This window comes from Eptesicus fuscus, chromosome 3 (genome assembly GCF_027574615.1).
Source record: "Eptesicus fuscus isolate TK198812 chromosome 3, DD_ASM_mEF_20220401, whole genome shotgun sequence".
Lineage (NCBI taxonomy): Eukaryota > Metazoa > Chordata > Mammalia > Chiroptera > Vespertilionidae > Eptesicus > Eptesicus fuscus.
This window is the reverse complement of record NC_072475.1, coordinates 4,629,646-4,648,732: the sequence shown is the minus strand read 5'-3', so window position 1 is coordinate 4,648,732 and position 19,087 is coordinate 4,629,646. Positions and strand designations below refer to the sequence as shown.

At 56.1% G+C, this 19,087-nt stretch overlaps 1 protein-coding gene across 1 annotated transcript in view; it reads left to right on the top strand.

Annotated features, from left to right (window-relative positions):
• The window catches only part of ERG (ETS transcription factor ERG), a 94,356-nt gene that overhangs the window by 72,076 nt on the left and 3,193 nt on the right, over positions 1 to 19,087 (top strand). Inside the window, exons 4-9 of the mRNA XM_054713548.1 lie at positions 2,079 to 2,282; positions 3,088 to 3,168; positions 4,902 to 4,973; positions 11,500 to 11,568; positions 12,208 to 12,264; positions 12,973 to 13,020. Coding sequence (XP_054569523.1) covers positions 2,079 to 2,282; positions 3,088 to 3,168; positions 4,902 to 4,973; positions 11,500 to 11,568; positions 12,208 to 12,264; positions 12,973 to 13,020 — 531 coding nt within the window. The remainder of the gene's footprint in view (positions 1 to 2,078; positions 2,283 to 3,087; positions 3,169 to 4,901; positions 4,974 to 11,499; positions 11,569 to 12,207; positions 12,265 to 12,972; positions 13,021 to 19,087) is intronic.

Sequence of the window (19,087 nt, the reverse complement as noted above, 5' to 3'; positions counted from 1 at the left end):
CACTGCTGTGAACTCTAAAAGCAATGCGTGTGCGTGGTAGGGTGACAGTATTGGCATCCATAGCCGTGACGCAAGCATGCACTTCAGTGGTTACTCCTGGAGGGTGCAGGAGGGGGTGGGGCGAGGGTAGCATGCACTGGATTTGAAGTCATTTCTTTCTATTAGAAATATCCATGAAACAAGAACCCTATAATTTCCCTCACGTGGGATACGAACCAGAAAGCAACAAACAGACTCATAGACACAGACACCCGTGGGGTGGTGATCAGAGAGGAAGCGGGTGGGATGAGGATGACGAGGTTAAAAGGGGTCAGACATATGATGGTGACAGAAGGAGACTCTAGACTCAGGGTGGTGAGCACACAATGGAACACACAGGTGATGTAGTGCAGAATTGTGCACCTGAAACTTACATGTTATTAACCAATGTCACCCAATGCATTTAACTTCTTAAAAAGATGTGAAAGAGAAGGGAATGAGTGAAAGAAGGAAGGGAGGGAGGGAAGAGAACTCAGATACACGACCGTCTGGAGATTTTTCACTATCACTATTGCTCCTGTAAACTTAAATTGATTTCACCGGCACACGCCATGCCCCATTCGTGGGTAGCCTAGACCTGTGGTAGGCAAACTGCGGCTCGTGAGCCACATGTGGCTCTTCCACAAAATAACACGGCTTGGGGGAGTCTATTTTGAAGAAGTGGCGTTAGAAGTTTAAGTTTAAAAAATTTGGCTCTCAAAAGAAATTTCTATCGTTGTATTGTTGATATTTGGCTCTGTTGACTAATGAGTTTGCCGACCACTGGCCTAGACGTTAGTAAGACCAAACAGGGCTAAAATGATCAGCTAAACAGTGATTCAATAGGATGACTGACTCCCACGCCGGAACATTTCACTTGCCGTGACCAGAGCATCCTGGCAGCCTGACCCCCGCGGGCCTGTGCGGGCCGAGGTTAAGCTCACATTTTACATGTAAAACAGAGAAGAGAGGCACCTGCAGAGGCCGCAGCAAGTTGAGAGGCGCTGGGGTCACAGCTCCGGGCTCCTGCTCCCGGCCCAGGTGTCTGGGAACCCAGGGCCACTGGGGAGGAGCTCCCTCTGCCAGTGGGCGCCCTGAGTCCCAGGCCCCCAGGCGTTTGGGTGGGGCGCCCTGGCTGCATTTCTGTTGGGGATCGCCAGCTCCTTCTCCCCAGTGCCCTGCCCTCCCAGGTCCCCTCCTTCACACTCAGGGGAGCGTGAAGCCATCGCCTGCCTGCATCCTGTGGGCGTGTGGGCGCCACAGCTGCGGAATGTGAGTCACGGCCAGGCCAGCCCGGGGCCTGCAGGTGCGAGCTGGCTGCACAGCCATGTTCTCGGCAGGAAAACATGGAACTGACGGCTCGCTCTCAGCAGGGCCAGCTCCCAGGCAGGGCCAGGGTTATACCTGTGCTTCCTGTCCCATTCTGTCCTTGTGTAAATGCTGTTTTGGATCTTTTTGTAATCTATAATTAGCATCTTCCTGACATGTGTTGCTAACTCATAATTTCCTATAAAGATACTGGTCGTGTTCTAAGGAAGTTTTCCATTTATTCATATTTATTTTAAGCGAAAAGATTAAAATGAATGTAAATGGGGGCAAAGAATACCCGCCCCCGTCCCTGCAGGAAACTTTAGAGTATCCAAGCAACGGCGGGGCACGTGGGGGAGGAAGCCTAAACTTCCAGAGCAGTTCATGCTAAGGACAGTGATCTGTGTGTGTGAGCCAGTGGGTGTTTTTGTCTTTCCCCCAGACATTCTCTCTGACCTGTCCCAGAGCCTGGCTCCAGGCCCTGACCTGTCCGAGAGCATGGCTCCAGGTCATGACCTGTCCGAGAGCATGGTTCAAGGTCATGCCCTGTCCAGGAGCCTGGCTCCAGGCCCTGACCTGTCCGAGAGCATGGTTCAAGGTCATGACCTATCCCAGAGCCTGACTCAAGGTCATGACCTGTCCGAGAGCATGGTTCAAGGTTGTGCCCTGCCCCGGAGCCTGGCTCCACCCCTGACTCCGCCGCAGAAATCCATCTCCAGGAGTTGACCTAGCATGTTTCCATCCCCCCGCAGATCCCACGCTGTGGAGCACGGACCACGTGCGGCAGTGGCTGGAGTGGGCCGTGAAAGAGTACGGCCTTCCGGACGTCGACATCCTGCTGTTCCAGAACATCGACGGCAAGGAGCTGTGCAAGATGACCAAGGACGACTTCCAGAGGCTCACGCCCAGCTACAACGCCGACATCCTTCTCTCCCACCTCCACTACCTCAGAGAGAGTAAGAGGGCCCCCGCTCCAGACCCAGGCCCCTGTGGGTGTGGCTCTTGTCAACGTGAGCTGCACAGGGTTCCGTCCAGTTCACCGACAGCACCTTTCTGCCCTAACACAGTCCCCAGAGAGCGTCTGAGAGAGCGGGTCGCTTAGAAGGCGATGCCGTAGGCGAATGCAGGCTGAGAAATCCTCGGCGCTTTTAGAGGAAGCCAGAGAGTCACCTTAGCACTCAGCTGCCTCCTGCAGGGTCCCCTGGGCCGCGAAGACCCAAGGACAGGAAGCTTTACCTGGTCGCGTTATCTTGTCTCCACGATGCCCCAATGAGCTGGAGGCATGTGGCAGAGCTCCCCGAGGATGGAGTGTATGGGCTGACCTTCGCTCGCGTTAAACCAAGCCCCCGTCACACCCCACGTCCACGTGTGAGGGGCGTCTCCCCCTGGCCTCATGAGATGTGGCGGGACCGTACGGAAGGGGTGGCGCGGTGGGATGAGAGGCATGAACCACAGAGTCTGCTGCATGCTTCCGCTCCTCAGACGGCGAGCATGGTCGGGGGACAGGCGCAGGGCGAGCGTGGGGTGGCGGAACCGCTGGGGTAAACGCTTTGCCTGGCATCCCCACCACTCACTCCCTGGTCACATGGGGGCCCTGTCTAAGTTTTAACACGCTAACCAGTCAGGCTGTGAGAGACTGCCAAGCAGCTGTGGTGGTAGGGTCTGGGGGGGAGGGGGGGTTCTTCTTCTTTTTTTTTTTTCTTTTTAAGGAAGGTAATTCTCTCCCTTTTTTCATTTTGACGTTGCTGTTTTGTTTTGTAGCTCCTCTTCCACATTTGACTTCAGATGATGTTGATAAAGCCTTACAAAACTCTCCGCGGTTAATGCATGCTAGAAACACAGGTAATGCTGCCCCGCCCCGGACGGGCGAGGGGCTCCCGCAGGTGCATGCTTTGAGGTGGAGTGTGGGCCGGTCTGCGCGTCAGGAAGGCAGAGGCAGAGGTGGACGCTTGAGGGGTTTTGACAGGTAGGAGGCGCTGTGCTGGCTGTAGTCACCAAGAGCATGTCCCATCCAGAGGGGCCCTTAGCATTCTTTTTCTTTTTCTTTTTTATTCTTCGAGGAATGTTGACTAGGACAAGCAGGCGTTTTATTTTCTCCTCTGGGGTCAATCTTAGGCCACCGTCTTGCCGTTCGTCTTTCTAGCACAGACTTTGAACACCTGTGAAAGGCGGTCGGAGGATGGCGGTGTTTTTTGCGCGGGTCTGTGGAGAGGGAGACGGCGTTGGGATTTTGGAAGCTATGATACGAGTTACTAACCGAGTACCTGCTCTTCTGTCTCTAACCACGGAGTCTACCTTTTATTTGTTTGTTTATTTTTGCCTGAGCCCAGTAGCCGGTAACATAGTGCTTCTCCCACGCTAACCTCCCTCCCTCACTCCCTCACCTCATCACAGAGGCTCCGCGTAGGGGCTGGGCTTCCTGCCCATGAATGTGCCCGAAGTTGGGGTCCCTTTCCCCCCTCCTGAGGGGACAGGAGCAGGAGCATGGCCATGCCCCCTCTTCCCCCTCCCACCCCCACTGTTCAGCCTGCGGGACCCTCTGCCATCCCCCCAGGCCCGGGCTGGGGGTAAAGCCAGTGAGGGCGAGGCTTAGGTCACCCCTGTAAGCAAGCCAGGCAACTCAGGGTCAGCCCTCACGTAGAAACGCAGCCGTGTTCCGAATACTTGCCATTTGATTTTAAAACGTATCCTGGGAGTCCAGGTTTGAGTATCACAGTGAAATTACCACTTGATCTTGGTCCTCAGAATTCAGAACATTGTGCTTTTAAGCTAAAGTAAAGTAAAAAAAAAAAAAATGTTTTGTGTAGGATACTCTCCCCATGTGGGTTACACTCGTTAGCTTAGTAATGACCTTGTGGCCAGAAATCACAGATAATTTAAAGTAACTTCCCCCTCTTAGGAAACACCGTTGAGTGGCATGTGTTGGTGATCGTTTCACGGTTATTTACAAACTGGAACAGTGAGTGAAAGTTTCAGAACAGCGCTGATGTCATTCCTTTTGTTATCGATAAACGTAGAAGCGATCGAAGACCGGGACACCCACCTCCGCATGGACGGAGCCGAGAGCAGGGAATATTTTCTGCTCACTTAACACACGTGCTGATTGAGAGACAGAAAGGGAAAAGAGGCATTCGAGTGGAGATGTGGGTTCATTTTTCATAAGATCCATATAGTCGTTGGCAAAATACAATTATTTGGGGCTGCTTTCCAAGGGCTCTAAGATATTTCACTTTTTTTGAGTGAGCAATTTCAAAATCAAAACACCGCCCTCCCCCCGCATAGGATTTTAAAAAATAAATCGAGATTGCTGGGCACGTGGCAGGGGCACCAGGATGGCCTTCAGCAAGAAGCTGTAAAATCAAAACACGGGACACCTGCCCACCCGTGGGGCCCGGAGAATCCCGTGTCCGCTCCCAGCTCCAGGATCCGCCTCTGGCCCGGGTGTCGGCCTTTCCTGCCGGGACGCGCTGCGCAGGCCCCCCGGCCCCTGCTCCCTGTCGCCGGGCAGAGCCGCGGAGATGGACCTGGGACGCAGCCGAAGACCTTCACTTGTTTGTCTCTCCTTTTGTCTGCAGGGGGTGCAGCTTTTATTTTCCCCAATACTTCCGTATATCCCGAAGCTACGCAAAGAATTACAACTAGGCCAGGTACGGAAACACCCTGTGCGCTGTGCTCCCTGCCACCCGGGACGGCCCGCGTCACGCGATCCCGAGAGAGCCGATCCTGGGCCCGGAGGGGGCCCTGCACAGTCCGATGGGCCTCTGGGGGTTTGGAGCCTGATGTCACTCACAGATCACACTCCTCAGGGCGCCTCTAACCCCGGGGGAATGAAAAGCAGATCAGCCCCGTCACCGGGAGCCGGGCGGGCAGAGATGCACCGGGTGGGTGCCCGGCAGGCAGGAGCCCGCCTGCTTCTGCGTTCACTGCAGGCCTGAGGGTTAAGGTTGCTCCTCGGGGAACGGCACGGGCAAGAGGAATCCCCTGACACTAGGGACATGTAGGCGACAGGCAGTCCTGGTTTCACCACAGAGGAGCCACCTCTCGCCTGGCGCTGTCGGAGCAGGAGGAGGAGTTCCCCTCCACCAGAGGCAGCGGGAGGGGGTGGGGGGCTCAGAGAGGGACGGCGTGCCCCCCGAGGAGGAGGGGGGGGTGGCATTTCAGGCTGGGGACAGCGTGCCCTAGCCAGTCCCCTCCCCACGCTGACAACAGCCCCACAAGCTGGATGTCGTCATGGCAGCCTCACAGCTGAGCGAGCCGTGACTCAGGGCGGCGGGTCGTTGTTCCGTGTTCCACGCGGATCTGGAACGCAGTCTCCTGAGACCCGGGCTGTGGCCCTTGGACCCCAACCGCCTGTCCGCTCACGAACCTCATTGGAGCTGGGGAGGGAGCTAAGCTTGGAGCTGCAGTTTCTCCCCAGAGAGAAAGGGGGGGCAGGGTAGGGGGCCGAGGAGCCCGAGTTAAGAAGGTTCTGGGTGTCATTCCGCCTGACACTGCCTGGTAGCGTCCTGGAGCCCGGCTCCCCGACCGCAGAGAAGACGCTTGTGCCCCGGCCCTGGGCAGCCCAGTGGGAGGCTCTGCCGAGGGCGCTGGGATCTAGCATGTGTGCGTGTTAAAGTCATCCCCATCCTTACTTAAAGAGAAGTGATCGCTGTCTGTGGGGCTTCTGGCCAGGGCTTGCTTGTTTGCGTGAGCTATCTCACGATGCCTCTGATGCGTTGCAAAAGCGGGACTGCGAGCTGGCGTGGAGTTCTGCCAGAGGCCGACAGCGTTGGCCAAAGTGGATGGTAGCCCAGTGGTTAGAGCAGCAGGCTGGCTGCTTGTAGCTACGTGGCTAGAACAGTGGATCCTGGGTCTACTAGGTTTCCTATCTGAGGCTGCGGTGGATTTGGGGGATCCACGACCCATCGGGTGTATGGGTGGCTGGGAGGGTGATGGCTGGGTCTCCCTCTCTATGCTTCAGTGGAGGGAACTGCAAGGGCGTCAAACTCAAATGCACGTCCCGTGGCTCGGGTCATGTCCTTCCTTCCGTCCGTCATTTGACTGTGACCTGGGAGAGACCCCACTTCCGTATCTCCGTTAGCAGTAGCGTATGTTCCTGAGACTCAGTTTGTGTCAGAAATGCCCGTGTTGAGGACTGCCGTGGTGATGGGTGGGACCTGAGCTAAATGAAGCTAAGCCAGAAGAGCAGGCTTGCCGAAAGCCAGAGGCGGGGACTGACCTTGGAGCGGGGAGCAGGGTGTAGGCGTGGGGCGGGGCAGCGCTCGGCCTGGAAGGAAGGGTCCTGTGCACGTGGCAGCCCGTGACGGTGTCAGTGGGATCCTTGTGACAGCTCGGGGGGCTGCCAAGCTGACCCCAGGCTGCAGGAGTCCTGGGAAAGGGGGTCCCTGGAGTGTGACCGTGTCCCTGTGGTCAGCGGGCATCTCTCTGCTGTCAGAAGAGGTGACGTGGACTCTTCCTCTGGAGAGGTCCTGGGGCCCCGGGGAGGCACCTGGGTTTCTGTGCCCGGCACCCTCGGGTGGCTGTGTCCTGATCGGCGTGTGCACTCCAGTTCCCCGCTCCCACGTCCTCCGCCTGCCTGTGTCCTGCCGCCCAGTCCCGCTGCCCACCCACCTCCCCGCTTCCCTTCCTGCCACGAGTCACCCACCCCTGGGCCGCTGCCCCCAGTCTACCCTCCTGTGGCTGATCTTCCCAAATGCACCCCTTATTCCCGAGTCCCCTACTGCTTGCCCCGTCACGTCCCTGTGGCATTTCCGTTTGACCCCGTGATCGGCCAAGACTTAGGGACTTGACGACTAACCACATGTGGACATTCACTCCTCCGTTCACGCTCATCCCTCATCTTCCCAGGCTGCTACCCAGGAACTCTCCCCAAATGTTCCCCATTCAGAATGCACCTCCTCCCTGGCGCCCCCCCCCCCCCCCCCGTCCCTTTCCTACACATCAGCATTCAGAGCAGCCCCTCCCCCACTCCTAGGAGGTGGTAGCGCGGAGGCACATCACTTACATTCCATTGTTTTATGTGTTTCATGTGTTCCCCATGCTGTCAGTCATTAGCATCAGAAACCCTCTCCCCACCCCCGCTGCCGAGCGCGGGCCTCTGGAGCCACGGCCCTCGTGGTCTCGGCTGGCATGGACAGAGACAGGTCTGACTCCTAGGAACTTGCAAGCTGGTTTCTGACCGCGACACGTGCCACCCCGCTTGGCATCTTAGGGGCAGTTTATGTGAAAGCTCTCGTGTGTGCCAAGGAGGACGTTCTATAACCCCCTTCCCCCATCCTCCATTGCCATGGCAACTCCGGCATCCTGATAGCCATCTAGGATGTTATCAAAGAGAGTGACAAGCAGCCTTGACTTTCACTTTCCAGCGGCTGCTCTCCAGGGTTTCTTGGAATTACGAGTTGCCCTCCCTCGGAGTTGGCAGTGTAGTGCCGGTCTCAGCACCCCAGGCACAGCCAGACAGTGGGGGAACCCTTCTCCCTTGTGGGGTGCTTTGGAAAGCCCGGATCTTAGCGAATGGCTAAGCACACATTCTTTGCTTTTCCATGGCTGTACTGTACCCAGAGGTCTGCACACCTAGCTGGGGCGGGGGGGCATGTAAAATGCCCCAGCTCCCCATGCCTTGCGGGGGGCGGGGGGCGGTTAGAAGGCTGTGGAAATGTCTGGAGGAAAACAGGAGAGCGACTTCATCGTCTGGATCTTCCTCCCATGAAACCTGGGTTAGAGATTGGTTCTGGCAACAGCTCTCGTCTCTCTGCCTTTGCCTTTGGCCTCTGAGTTCATCGGGAGCCAGCGAGGCCTGCCCTTCCCCATCCAGGGAGCTGCTCTGTCAATGTGGGGTGGGTCCTGCAGAATGAGGGGGGCTCTCCCACAGTCCTGGTTCTGGCCCTTGGTAAACTAAGTGGGAGGGTGGATGTCAAGAGGGCCAGAGGGCGGTTCTTCCGAGGGCTTGAGGGAGGAGCATGTAAACTGGGTGAGGTTAGCTCTGCAGGAAGCGAACTGCAGGAAGGGCCGGGAGGGTGCTGTCCTGGTTGCGTGATGTCTAGGGAGGGGGGAGGAGGCTCTTTCAGAGTCAGGAACTGATCCCAGCTCCCAGCAAGTACCCAGAGGTGGGGGTGTGGATCATGGCACATGCATGCTCTCTGTAACCCCGAGCTGCCTGTGGAATGGGGTGCAGAAAGCTCGGTTTTTACGCACAGTCTGTTACAGAAATAAACAGCCAGATCGCTGCTAGAAATCCACCTTCCCCGAGCAGGCCCTTCTGCCAAGAGTTAGTCGCCTTGAAGGCCAAGGTTGGGGAGGCGTGGAGAGTGCACTGAGTGGCCCCGGAGAGTGGAGTGTGCACAGGTCCGTGTGCGAAGCCCTGCTCTGTCCCTGAGGGAAGCAGCCCCTGTGCAGGGAGCGGCCATTTTTTAGTAAATTCCTCGGCCTCTGCCCCGAGGGCGACGGTGCTGCCGGGTCACCGGGTCACCGCTGGCCATGCCTCATCTCAGCGAGGCCGACCCAGCCTTTCCCCTGTCACACACCCCCCTCCCCCGAGGTGGAGGCGGGGGCTGGGCACCCTCAGCTGTGATCGGCACCTGATAAGGCTGCATCGGGCCAGGATGTCACAAAGGCAAACAAAGCCCGCTTATCTTCCCTGGTCACATGTTTGCGAACATGCCAGTCATTGTTCATGTGAACATGGCAGATTCTTGGCTAAAGACCAGACTTGGTGTCGTTTAGGTCCTGACTTATTTCCAAGGGAGAATGGACATGGTGCCACACCCTGAGGAGGATTTTATTGGCAGGGGGGGGGGGGCGCGGAAATAGAGTCTCAAAAATATTTCTCTCTCTTAGTAGTTTGGTGTTTAATTTTTTCCAGCCGCAATACTTTTTTTTTTCTTTACTTTAAAATAGCAGCAAACTAACCTACTGACACTTGCTATTAATTCTATGAGTGTTCTTATAGCTCAGATAAAACCATTCGATCTAGACCTCTGTGCACACCCTCCTTTCTCTGTGTGGCCACTCTCGGACAGTGCCTCTGAGTGATTGGCTGAATCAGCCGAGGAAACGCCTGGAAATGCTTGATGTCAGTGTGCACTGTCCCCGGATCCTGGTAAATGCGGGTTCTGGAAGAGTCCATCTGCAGAGAGATTCTGACCTTCTCACCAGCTCCCAGATGTTGCCCGTATTGCTGGCCTGCGGACCGCACTTGGAGAAACGAGGGTCTAGAATGTATTTCTGCAGGGTGTCCCCCCAAAAATGTGTCCGCACTGTAACAGCTGATAGCTCCATGTTGAAAATGAAGTGTATTTTAAAAACACGGCTTTTATGAGTATTCAATGTGGGTGGATATAATTTTGGGGACACCCTACATATTACCTTGCTTCAGCATTAGGTACACAGAAGCCCCTGGGGTTCCCAGCCCCCAGCCCCGTGCTCTCCATCCCAGGACACAAGTAGGACAAACGTGTCATCCCTGCCCCTGAACTGGGCTAGATGCTGGAGGATGGCCTGGCCGGTAGACCTGTCTTTTGTGCTGAAACAGTTCTCCCGTGGAAACTCCGGCTAACTAACCATTTTTCAGACGAAATGCAACTGGATGAGCATTCCTATGCAAAACACTCCCAGAAACTTACGTTGGCATTCCGTTCGTTGTAAATGGATAGCGGCTGCCGGCTTAATCCCCGCGGGTAACCAACCCCGACACCAGAGAAGTGAGACTGAGGAGCCGGGTGGGAGAGGCTGGCGTCGGTGCCAGCCGACAGGGAGTGGCGAGCCGTGGCCGAGTTTAAGCAGAAAAGTCGTCCAGCCCGAGGGTAGGGTTTCTGCGACCACCCCCCGGGGAGGCTTGCAGCCAAGCAGGCCGAGTAAGTGGCGGCCACTCTGTGCTGATCACGTTGCGTTTCACCGCTCTTCTCTCTGGGATTGAAAATAGGGAGAGACACGTCTCCCGCAGCGCAGTCCAGCTTTGGGGAGATGGGCCCACCAAATTGCCAGTTTTAAGTACAGTAAAATGAGCTGTTTAAAGCGAGGCTGAGAACCAGCGGCATTGCGCCGCCCTCCAAGGGCGATGCTAAAGCCACCTCCAGGTGCCTGGCAGCGAAGACGTCCCAAACATCTGGCTGTGGCCTCTCGGTTGGCCCGGAATGACCCGTGGCATTGAACTGAGACCCTTCAGTCCGAGAAGTCGTTTGTTTTTTGGAAATGGCTCTGTACTAAGATGGAGGTAGGAGCAGCTTTATGTGTGCACAGTTGGAGTGTGCATAACACTGTCCTGGGAATATGTTTTCGAAACAAACTTAAAATGATTTAGAGTCTTCTTAACCATTGCTAGAGCTCGCCCCGAGGATGCAGAAGTGGGTATTAAATGGGCATGTGCAGAGTGCATAAAGATTGATGGGGCAAGTGGTCACACGTGATGCATGCAAAGGGATGATTGGGCTCTCCGGAGGCCCTGACGCTCATTGCTGACACGTGGTGGGGACACTGTCCTCTCAGCCTTGCCATTTATGTCATGCAACTTATTTTAGAGGAATTCTAAATTCATTGCGAGAAGAAGAAAGAGGAGACATCTGCATAGAAAAAGAAGGAGACAGTTAAGAGTGATTCAACGTAAAAGGCTGAGATTAGAGAGAGAAAGTGAGGGGTGGCCGAGAGGGGCAGCCGGAGAATAAGGATAAGAAGGCAGAGCTCATTTCCACGGAAGAAAACGGAAAAGGAACGCGAGCATCATGTGGTGGGCGGAGGTGCAGACCTCAGGCAAGAACTGGTTGATGCGTCAGAGCTGTGGGCTCGGTTTCGGATGGTCCTGGAGATAAAAAAAAAAAAAAGCGGGGTGGCTGGATACAGGTCAGTCCCATTGGGGTGCAGGACACGTTCGATGGGAAGAAACATTCAATGTGGCCATGACCTGTGGTTGGAGGTTACCGTAGGAGAGTCCGCAGGCTCTGGGGGAATCTGTCAGCGGGGGTTGCAGATTAATGGTTAGAAATGTTAGATCAATAAAATGCACAAAGTTATCATTTGTAAATAAAACCCGAATCTAATGGGATCCAGGTTGAAAATTTCTTTGGATTCCTGGCTTTTCTCTCACAGTGTTTATTCAAATAAACACAAAGCAAAAGGCATAGAAGATACTTGTGATGAAAGTAAATTATTGATCTCTTAGTCAATTTGTTGTCTTTACAGATTTACCTTATGAACCACCCAGGAGATCAGCCTGGACCGGTCACGGCCACCCCGCCCCCCAGTCGAAAGGTACGGTGTTGGCTCCGACCGCCTTGAACCGACCAGTCACAGGGTCCCTCCCGGTGGAGTCAACGTCATTTCTGTAGCTGATCTGTGCTTTTCCAACATGGAACGTGTTCCTCCCATCGGCAAGGCAGGCACAACGAGTCTTCAGAGGCAGTGATTCTCTGTTGGGGTGACACCCACTTCCACACACACAGAAACGACTGGTGTCGTGGACGTCAGTGTGCATTCACGTGTGCCTCCCAGGACAGCTGTGTACAGATTACACGCTGAGTGGTTTCCTAGTCTTGGCCACGTGTAAAGTGTCCCTTGCTTTATTTCATTTTCCTTTCACTTATTTTTAGATTGTGATTCGTTTAAATCTGTTTTGTACGCCATCTCAGATTTTTTTCTTTTGGAAAAAGGGGGGTACAAATACATTTTTTAAATAATACAGAGTGCTTTTTTTTTTTTTTTTTTTGCTACAATGTGCACATTTGGTTTCATGAGGAAAGACATGTTTCCTTCCTGTGAGACGTTTCTTACTATAAAAGGGGGGCTGTTACATCACTGAGGTAGTTGATGGGACGATGATACAACAGCACCCAAGACTGGTGGCCACGTGTAAGTCACAGCTAATCGTCTCCCTTGTTCTCTCACGTCCAGCTGCTCAGCCATCTCCTTCGGCAGTGCCCAAATCCGAGGACCAGCGGCCTCAGCTAGGTATGTGTCCGGGAGCCCCGGTGGCCATGAGAGAAGCAGCAGGTTGGGGGGCCTGTTTCTAAAATGTGTCCTTTTCTCAACGAGACTCATGCTGCTCTGTCTTCTCCACAACAACTGCTTCCTATGTCAGTCGGGGACGGACCGATCCGTCTCCTCGGCCAGGATGACTGGGGAGTTGGTTAAACATCTCCACAGTCTGCTCCGTGAACGTGGAGGGAACATCCCGCTTGCACACAGGGGTGTCTCGGTGTGACCCACAGTCCTTTTAATTTCATCTTACAGACTAGACACACCCCACTGGTGCCACAGGTGCAGCAGTGCCCACACTGGTGCCCAGTCTGCGCGGCAGCGCAGTGGGAGTCCACGTTACCAGTGATGCTGTCCGCACGGCCCACCCGGAGCCGGCCGACTGGGGACGTAACTCGTGCGCCCTATTTGTGTCCTGGGGTGGAGAGAGCACGGGGCTGGGTGAACCCCGGGCCACGTCTGAGCTCAGCCGAACGAGGAGGCCCTGAGCAAGGCACTTGACTCGGCTCCCCTGGGAGGTTTTATCTAACACAGGGGTGATGCCAGTGACCTTGGTGTGGGGGACACGTTCAGCTCTGAGATCGGGGAGCACAAGACGGTCAGGAGAACGCCCACAGTGCCATCCCCGAGTCACAGCTGTGTCTTCGGGGTCTGACTCCCTTTCTTTTCTTTTCTCTGTAGATCCTTATCAGATCCTTGGACCAACGAGTAGCCGTCTTGCAAACCCAGGTGAGATACGGCTGGTGTGGTTGCTAACCTTTATGGCAGTGGCTGTTGTGAAGGACACGTTGGCAAGGGTGACCAATTCCTTCCACGGAACCCGTTTCAGGGTTAGGTCTCGCTGGATGAGTCGCCCAAGCGGAAAAATACGGGTCGGGTTATAAATGAAGATTTTAGCTCCCGCAAAGGACATCATGACCTCATCCACGCTGCCTGAATTTCCCAGGTTCACTAGAAAAAGGGCCAGGGAGGGGGACAGAGGCTTAGACAACAGATGTTTCCTGTGTCAGTTTTGAAGGACGACGTCCAAGGTCAAGGTGTCTGCAGGGCTGGTTCCTTCTGAGGGTCTTGAAGGAGGGACCTGGTGCGGACTCTCTCCTTGGCTTGTAGACGGCCACCTTCTGCCTGTGTCCCTTCACCTGTCTTCCCTCTGCGTGGGTCTCTGTACCCAGTGTTGTCACTCTTTCATACCAGCACTGGTCATATCAGATTAGGGTCACCCTGATAACCTCACTTTAACTTGATCACCTCCGAAAAGACCCCGTGTCCAATAAGGTCACATTCTGAGGTTCTGGGGGGTTAGGACTCCAACATGTGAATTTGGGGAAGCGGGGGTGCACAATTCAACCTATTACACAAGCAGGTAAATCATATTTCAGAAAGAAGAATGCTACTTTCAACCCTACGATTTCAAATTCAGGGTTATCTTCAGAATGGTCTGTGTCTCCACTTCCATGCCAGGAGAAAGGGCGGGTTCTTACCTGGCCCGTTCGTAGCCCGGGCCTGGCGAGGGTGGGCACCTGTGGGCGCCTGTCAGCGCCAACCCCGTTGCTTTATTTGTTGGCGCTCGGATCCGAGCCAGCCGGGCTGCAGAAACCCACCGCGCCGGCTGCGTCTTCTCAGCAGCAAACCAAACGCCAGGATGGCACGGGCGCCTTGCCGGCCCAAGCTGGAACGTGCATTTCCTGAACGTTGAGGCCAAGCTCGGGCTGGAAGTGGAAGAATTCAGACTCGGCACACGTCCCCACGAGGGAGGCTGCACTTCGGGGACGTGAAATATGTTGACGGAGAGCCTGCCATCCTCACATGCTGTTTTAGTTCACGTCAACGAATTCAGCAAATGCTCTTTAACCCTTTGCACTCGCTTGCTTTTTTCTCGATTCCTTTATTCTACTCGGGATTTAATTTTTTAAATACCCCAGATTTTACAAAGTGCGGCAGTAGAATAAAAAACTGGAGTTTCTTTTCATACAAACTTATTTATTTGGATTTTTTTATATTTCAAATTATTGATACATTCAAAGAGTAATTTTAATCTCCATGCTAACCGTGTCGAGTCACACTCGACATCCGAGTGCAAAAGGCTAAGCGTCTGACGGGTTAGGAGGGCCTGTTTGTTTACTGCCCGCCCCCGGCCCAGGGCAGGTGCTCAGTAATTATTCGTTGAAGAAATAAGTGCAAGAGCAATAAGATCTCGTCCTGACCCCCAGGGAGCTCACGTGGATGGAGAGGCCGTAGGTAGTGGCCACACGGTGCAGCCAGGGCGGCCACAGGCGCTTCCCTCAAATGCGAGCCCTGCCTGGTGGCCGCGTCTCCGGGGTCTCGGTCCCTCCTCGTGCCCGGGGTCGGCTTTCCGTCTGCAGCGGCCTCCGTGGCCTTCGAACTGAAGCGATGGCTGTGAGTCGAGGTGCTTAGTGAGGTGGGCCTGGAGCAGCGCTCAGGGGAGACACGAGCGAGGAAAGGAGGAAGCCGGGAGCGTTAGTTCGGTGACGTGAGACCCCATTCTGACCGCTCCCCCCCATGATGCCTGCGCGGGCGCTCACGCCTGGGGGCCCGGCAGCCGGAGGTCATTACCTCCATCCAACGGAAGGGGACTCGGAGGACCAGAGACAGTGGGTAACTTTCCCCGGGTCACACAGCCAGTCAGCGGGGAGGCCAGGTTTGAACCCGGACTCAGTCCGCAACGTCTCTCATTGCCTTCCCCTAAACTGCCCTGCGCAAGCCCGGGGAGGGGTGGGGGGGTAAGGTCTTGGAGAACGGGGAGCGAGAGGAGAGAAAGGAAGGCTCGCCATGCGGTTAACAGCTGTTCAGGTGCCCTGGGGCGGGGCGGGGGGGGTCTGAGGTCAGGGATGGAGGGAGCGAAGTGCCAGGGGTGCCAAACTGGCCTTTCCGCACACGCTGGCCAGTGAGATGCCGGCCCCCGCCATGTCACAGCGCCAAGGTGTGGCTTAGGGGAGGGGGGCCCCAGAGTGGCCGGCCCGTGAGCAGAGCCTCGGCTCTCACAGTGGCACAGGTGCCCAGCAGCTGGGATGCCCACTGTGGGGAGAGGGCCTGGGCGGAGGCGGGAGGCCTGGGACGATGTCTTGGTACCTAAGTAGCCAGGGACACTCGCGTCTGAGTGAAGGACCGCCTTCTACCCCTGAACCCTCTCTCAGCGGCCTTGGGGGAGGTGGCGGCACCCTCCTCCTGACCTAAACACGAAGATGGAGTTTCCTCAGCTTGTCATGAAGTAGGCCTTCTCTCCATCCGGCCTTGGGCCCCATCAGCTGGATTCACGCGGCCTTTCCCCGCTACCAGCGTGTCCCATCTTCCTGTGAATGCTCCTTCCTGTCGGAGTCCCTTACTCCGCATCTGAAAAATAAACCCCTCGTCACTCCCAGTGCTGGCTCTTCCCACAGCGCGCACTTTTCGGTGGGAGGATGGCATCACGGAGCGTGGATGCACGGGCGATGTCAGCGTCGCGCCATCTCCGCCCCCAGCGTTCACTGGTGTGCGCTTGGCCCGTGTTCCTCCTGCTGGGAAAGGTGTCCCTGGGTTTCCATGGGGACCGGACGGCTCCTCTGTGTCCGGACGGCTCCTCTGTGTCCGTCCGGCGGGCCGAGCGTTTCACGTGGCTCCTTGAATGGACCGAGGCCACCTTTCCACGAAAGAGCCCCGTGGCGTTACGCTGGGTGGCTGCTGGTGACACCGTTTTAGGATGTTCTGCTCATTGTTAGGGGGTTCCGGCGTGGCCAGTCTCCCACTGGGAACTTCCCAACTCCAGGCCCAGGGAGGGGACCCCGGGAGGGACTGGAGGGGACTCGCAGGCGTGGGCCGGAGAGCAGGTTTGTGCGGTGACTCAGGGTTGCAGCCTGCGGCAGGGTTCCGACCCTCGCTGACCTTCTGCACATGAGTCACCTGCGTCTCTAGCACCCAGGAAGCAGCCAGGGCTTCCTCCGGCTCCAGGCAGGGGCGTACCTTCCTTTAAACTTGGGTTTTCAGCCCAAACCAGTCAGATAGGAGCGTTCACCTACTGCGCTCATCCGCAGAGTGACCTGAAGGCAGTGCTCTTGCCATCAGCCCGTTTTACAGGTGAGAACACCGAGGCACAGCGCTGGGGGAGCTGCCCCGGGTCCCATCCGTGGTGGAGCCAGGATCCAGCCAGCAGTGCGGTCACCACAGTGGCCCTGGCGGCCGCCGGACACCCTGGCCCTCCAGCAAGTCCTTTCTGAGCCACACGCAGCCCGGGACACGGGTCCTGGGGCCACGCCTGCCGCCTTGATTTTCACACGGTGGGGGCTGTGCACGCGGTGTTCTGCGGAACCCCAGCCGTGGGAGAAAGTGGCCCCAGACGGCGGCCACCGTGGAGCCTGCTGGGCCCTCCGTCGGCTGTCCCCACAGGGTCCTGCTCAGGGACAGCCCTGCTCGTCCCACGGCTGCTGACGCCCTCCCTCCCTCCCTGCCTCCCTGCCTCCCTGCCTCCCTGCCTCCCTGCCTCCTGCCTCCCTGCCTCCCTGCCCGCTCTGCTGTGCGGTTTATAAACCGTTCTGATGTTCTGCCCTCTTGTGCTCAGTCTGGACTCTTTGCTGCCCTGTTTCTCTTCTCTCCTCTGAACAAGGGAAGGGCTGCCTTCGGCCTCTGACAAGCCCTGTGCTGCTCACCCCGCCCGGCTCTCCTGGGGGCGGGCAGCCCCCGTGCACCCCCACCACCCAGGTCTGCCCTGGTCAGACCCGACTACCCCTTCCTGGCGGTAAGGATGTTCTTGAGACAGTTGTTATTCGTGAGGAGCCGGTGGTGATGCTTACAGGAGGCCTGTGTCCTATAAGAACTCCTCCTTTTACTTGTGTGTTTGGCCAGCGAGCGGCCCAAGTCACTCTAAACTTCCCACACCTTAGGTGTCTTGCCTTGGAACCCGTTCTCACTCGTCTAAAATGCACTCAACGTTACTGCTTTGACAGTAAAGGAACCGACTAGATTGCTGTTGAGATTCTGTGGCCATGAGGCATCCCTTTAATTCCCCCGCCACTGCGATTTCCCGGCCACTGCGTGCACCCGACGCTCTTGCCTGGGAGGCAGCGTGCTCATGCTGTGGCGGTGGCGTTGGTGATGGGCGTCAGATGGTGGCGTTGGTGATGGGCGTCAGATGGTGGCGTTGGTGATGGGCGTCAGACGGTGGCGTTGGTGATGGGTGTCAGACGGTGGCGTTGGTGATGGGCGTCAGATGGTGGCGTTGGTGATGGGCGTCAGATGGTGGCATTGGTGATGGGCGTCAGACGGTGGCGTTGGTGATGGGTGTCAGATGGTGGCGTTGGTGATGGGTGTCAGACGGTGGCGTTGGTGATGGGCGTCAGACGGTGGCGTTGGTGATGGGTGTCAGATGTTGGCGTTGGTGATGGGTGTCAGATGCAGCTGTGAATGAGCCGGGCGTAGTGTCCGTTTCTTGCACGTTTGCTGAGCTTGCATGTACGTGGGGTTCTCAGGTTTGAGCGATGGATGCTGCTTACAGATCTCATCCCCACAGACGCTGGGGATGCTCAGAGGCCGGAGCCCGGGCCCTGAAAGCTCATTTAGGGCAAACAGTGAGCTATGCTTAGCCGGTTCTTGAGCTTGAGTGTCCAGCCAGGGGTTCCAGTCCGGGCCAGCGTGTGTTTCGGAAGCAGGCGAGACGGAGGCCCCGCTGCCTGCTGGTCCCGTGGGCCACGTGGGCACAGGAAGCGGCCGAGGGACAGGCTCCCGAGGGGCAGTGCCGGGTTTGGGTCGATACCGAGTATTCTTTTGGCTGCATAGGAAGGGCTGTGTGTGTACAAATCTGTGCAGTTGCTCTTCGCGGGAGGAGGCTCACTGAATATTTATTTTCAGCCGCTTCCCTGTTTCTCCTGAAGCATATGTCAGATTGCTAAATCAAAAAAATCAAAAATCCATGTTCTTCTCTACCCCAGGTCCCATATGGGTGTTTTTTCCCCCCAAGTATTAATCCTTTGGTTACAATATATACACTAAAACCATATGGTCCTCCCATACCATCCTTCGTGTGTGTGTAACATGCATATTAATGAAACGTTGGGGGCAAGAAGTCTTGATTGAGAACAGTTTGTGGTCCCGAGAAAGCCAAGGCTCTGGGGTGACGCCCTACAAGCTGCTAATACCTTTCAAATGTGCGGCTGGACCGGACGCCCTCGCCTGCGGGACGCAGCCAGGAGAGGCTGACCTTTCTCACGGAGCCGGCGGGGGGTGGGTTCGCAGACACAGCCCTCTCCACGTGGCCAGCGTGGGAACGAGGAGTTGCGAGCCAGGCAGCTTATACAGGGAGCTGGTGAGAAGGACTGAGTGAAAAACAAACTCGTCATTGAGGTTTACGTGACATCGGTTCCCCGAGTGGTTGCCCGTTAAAGCGACTTCGGCCGTCCGGTCACGTCCCTGGGTTCTCGCTGAGAGTATGGTAAAAGGTGGTCTTCGTGGCCCTAAGCCCGAGGCCGCTGTCGCTGGGAGTCTAGGATAAAGGCCCTGCTTCTGATGCATTTTCAGAGCATCTAACATCTGTCCGACACCCCTGGGTCTCCCCTGGGATTCAGTATGACTGTCAGTATTTAATGCTTCTCCCCTTTAGCGAGCCATGAATCAGCTTAAGGTATCGTAACATCGTGGTGAGGATGTTGTGCCCGATTTGTCTCTGAATTTATTTATTTTTAAATATATTTTATTGATTTTTTACAGAGAGGAAGGGAGAGGGATAGAGAGTCAGAATCATCGATGAGAGAGAAACATCGATCAGCTGCCTCCTGCACACTCCCTACTGGGGATGTGCCCACAAGCAAGG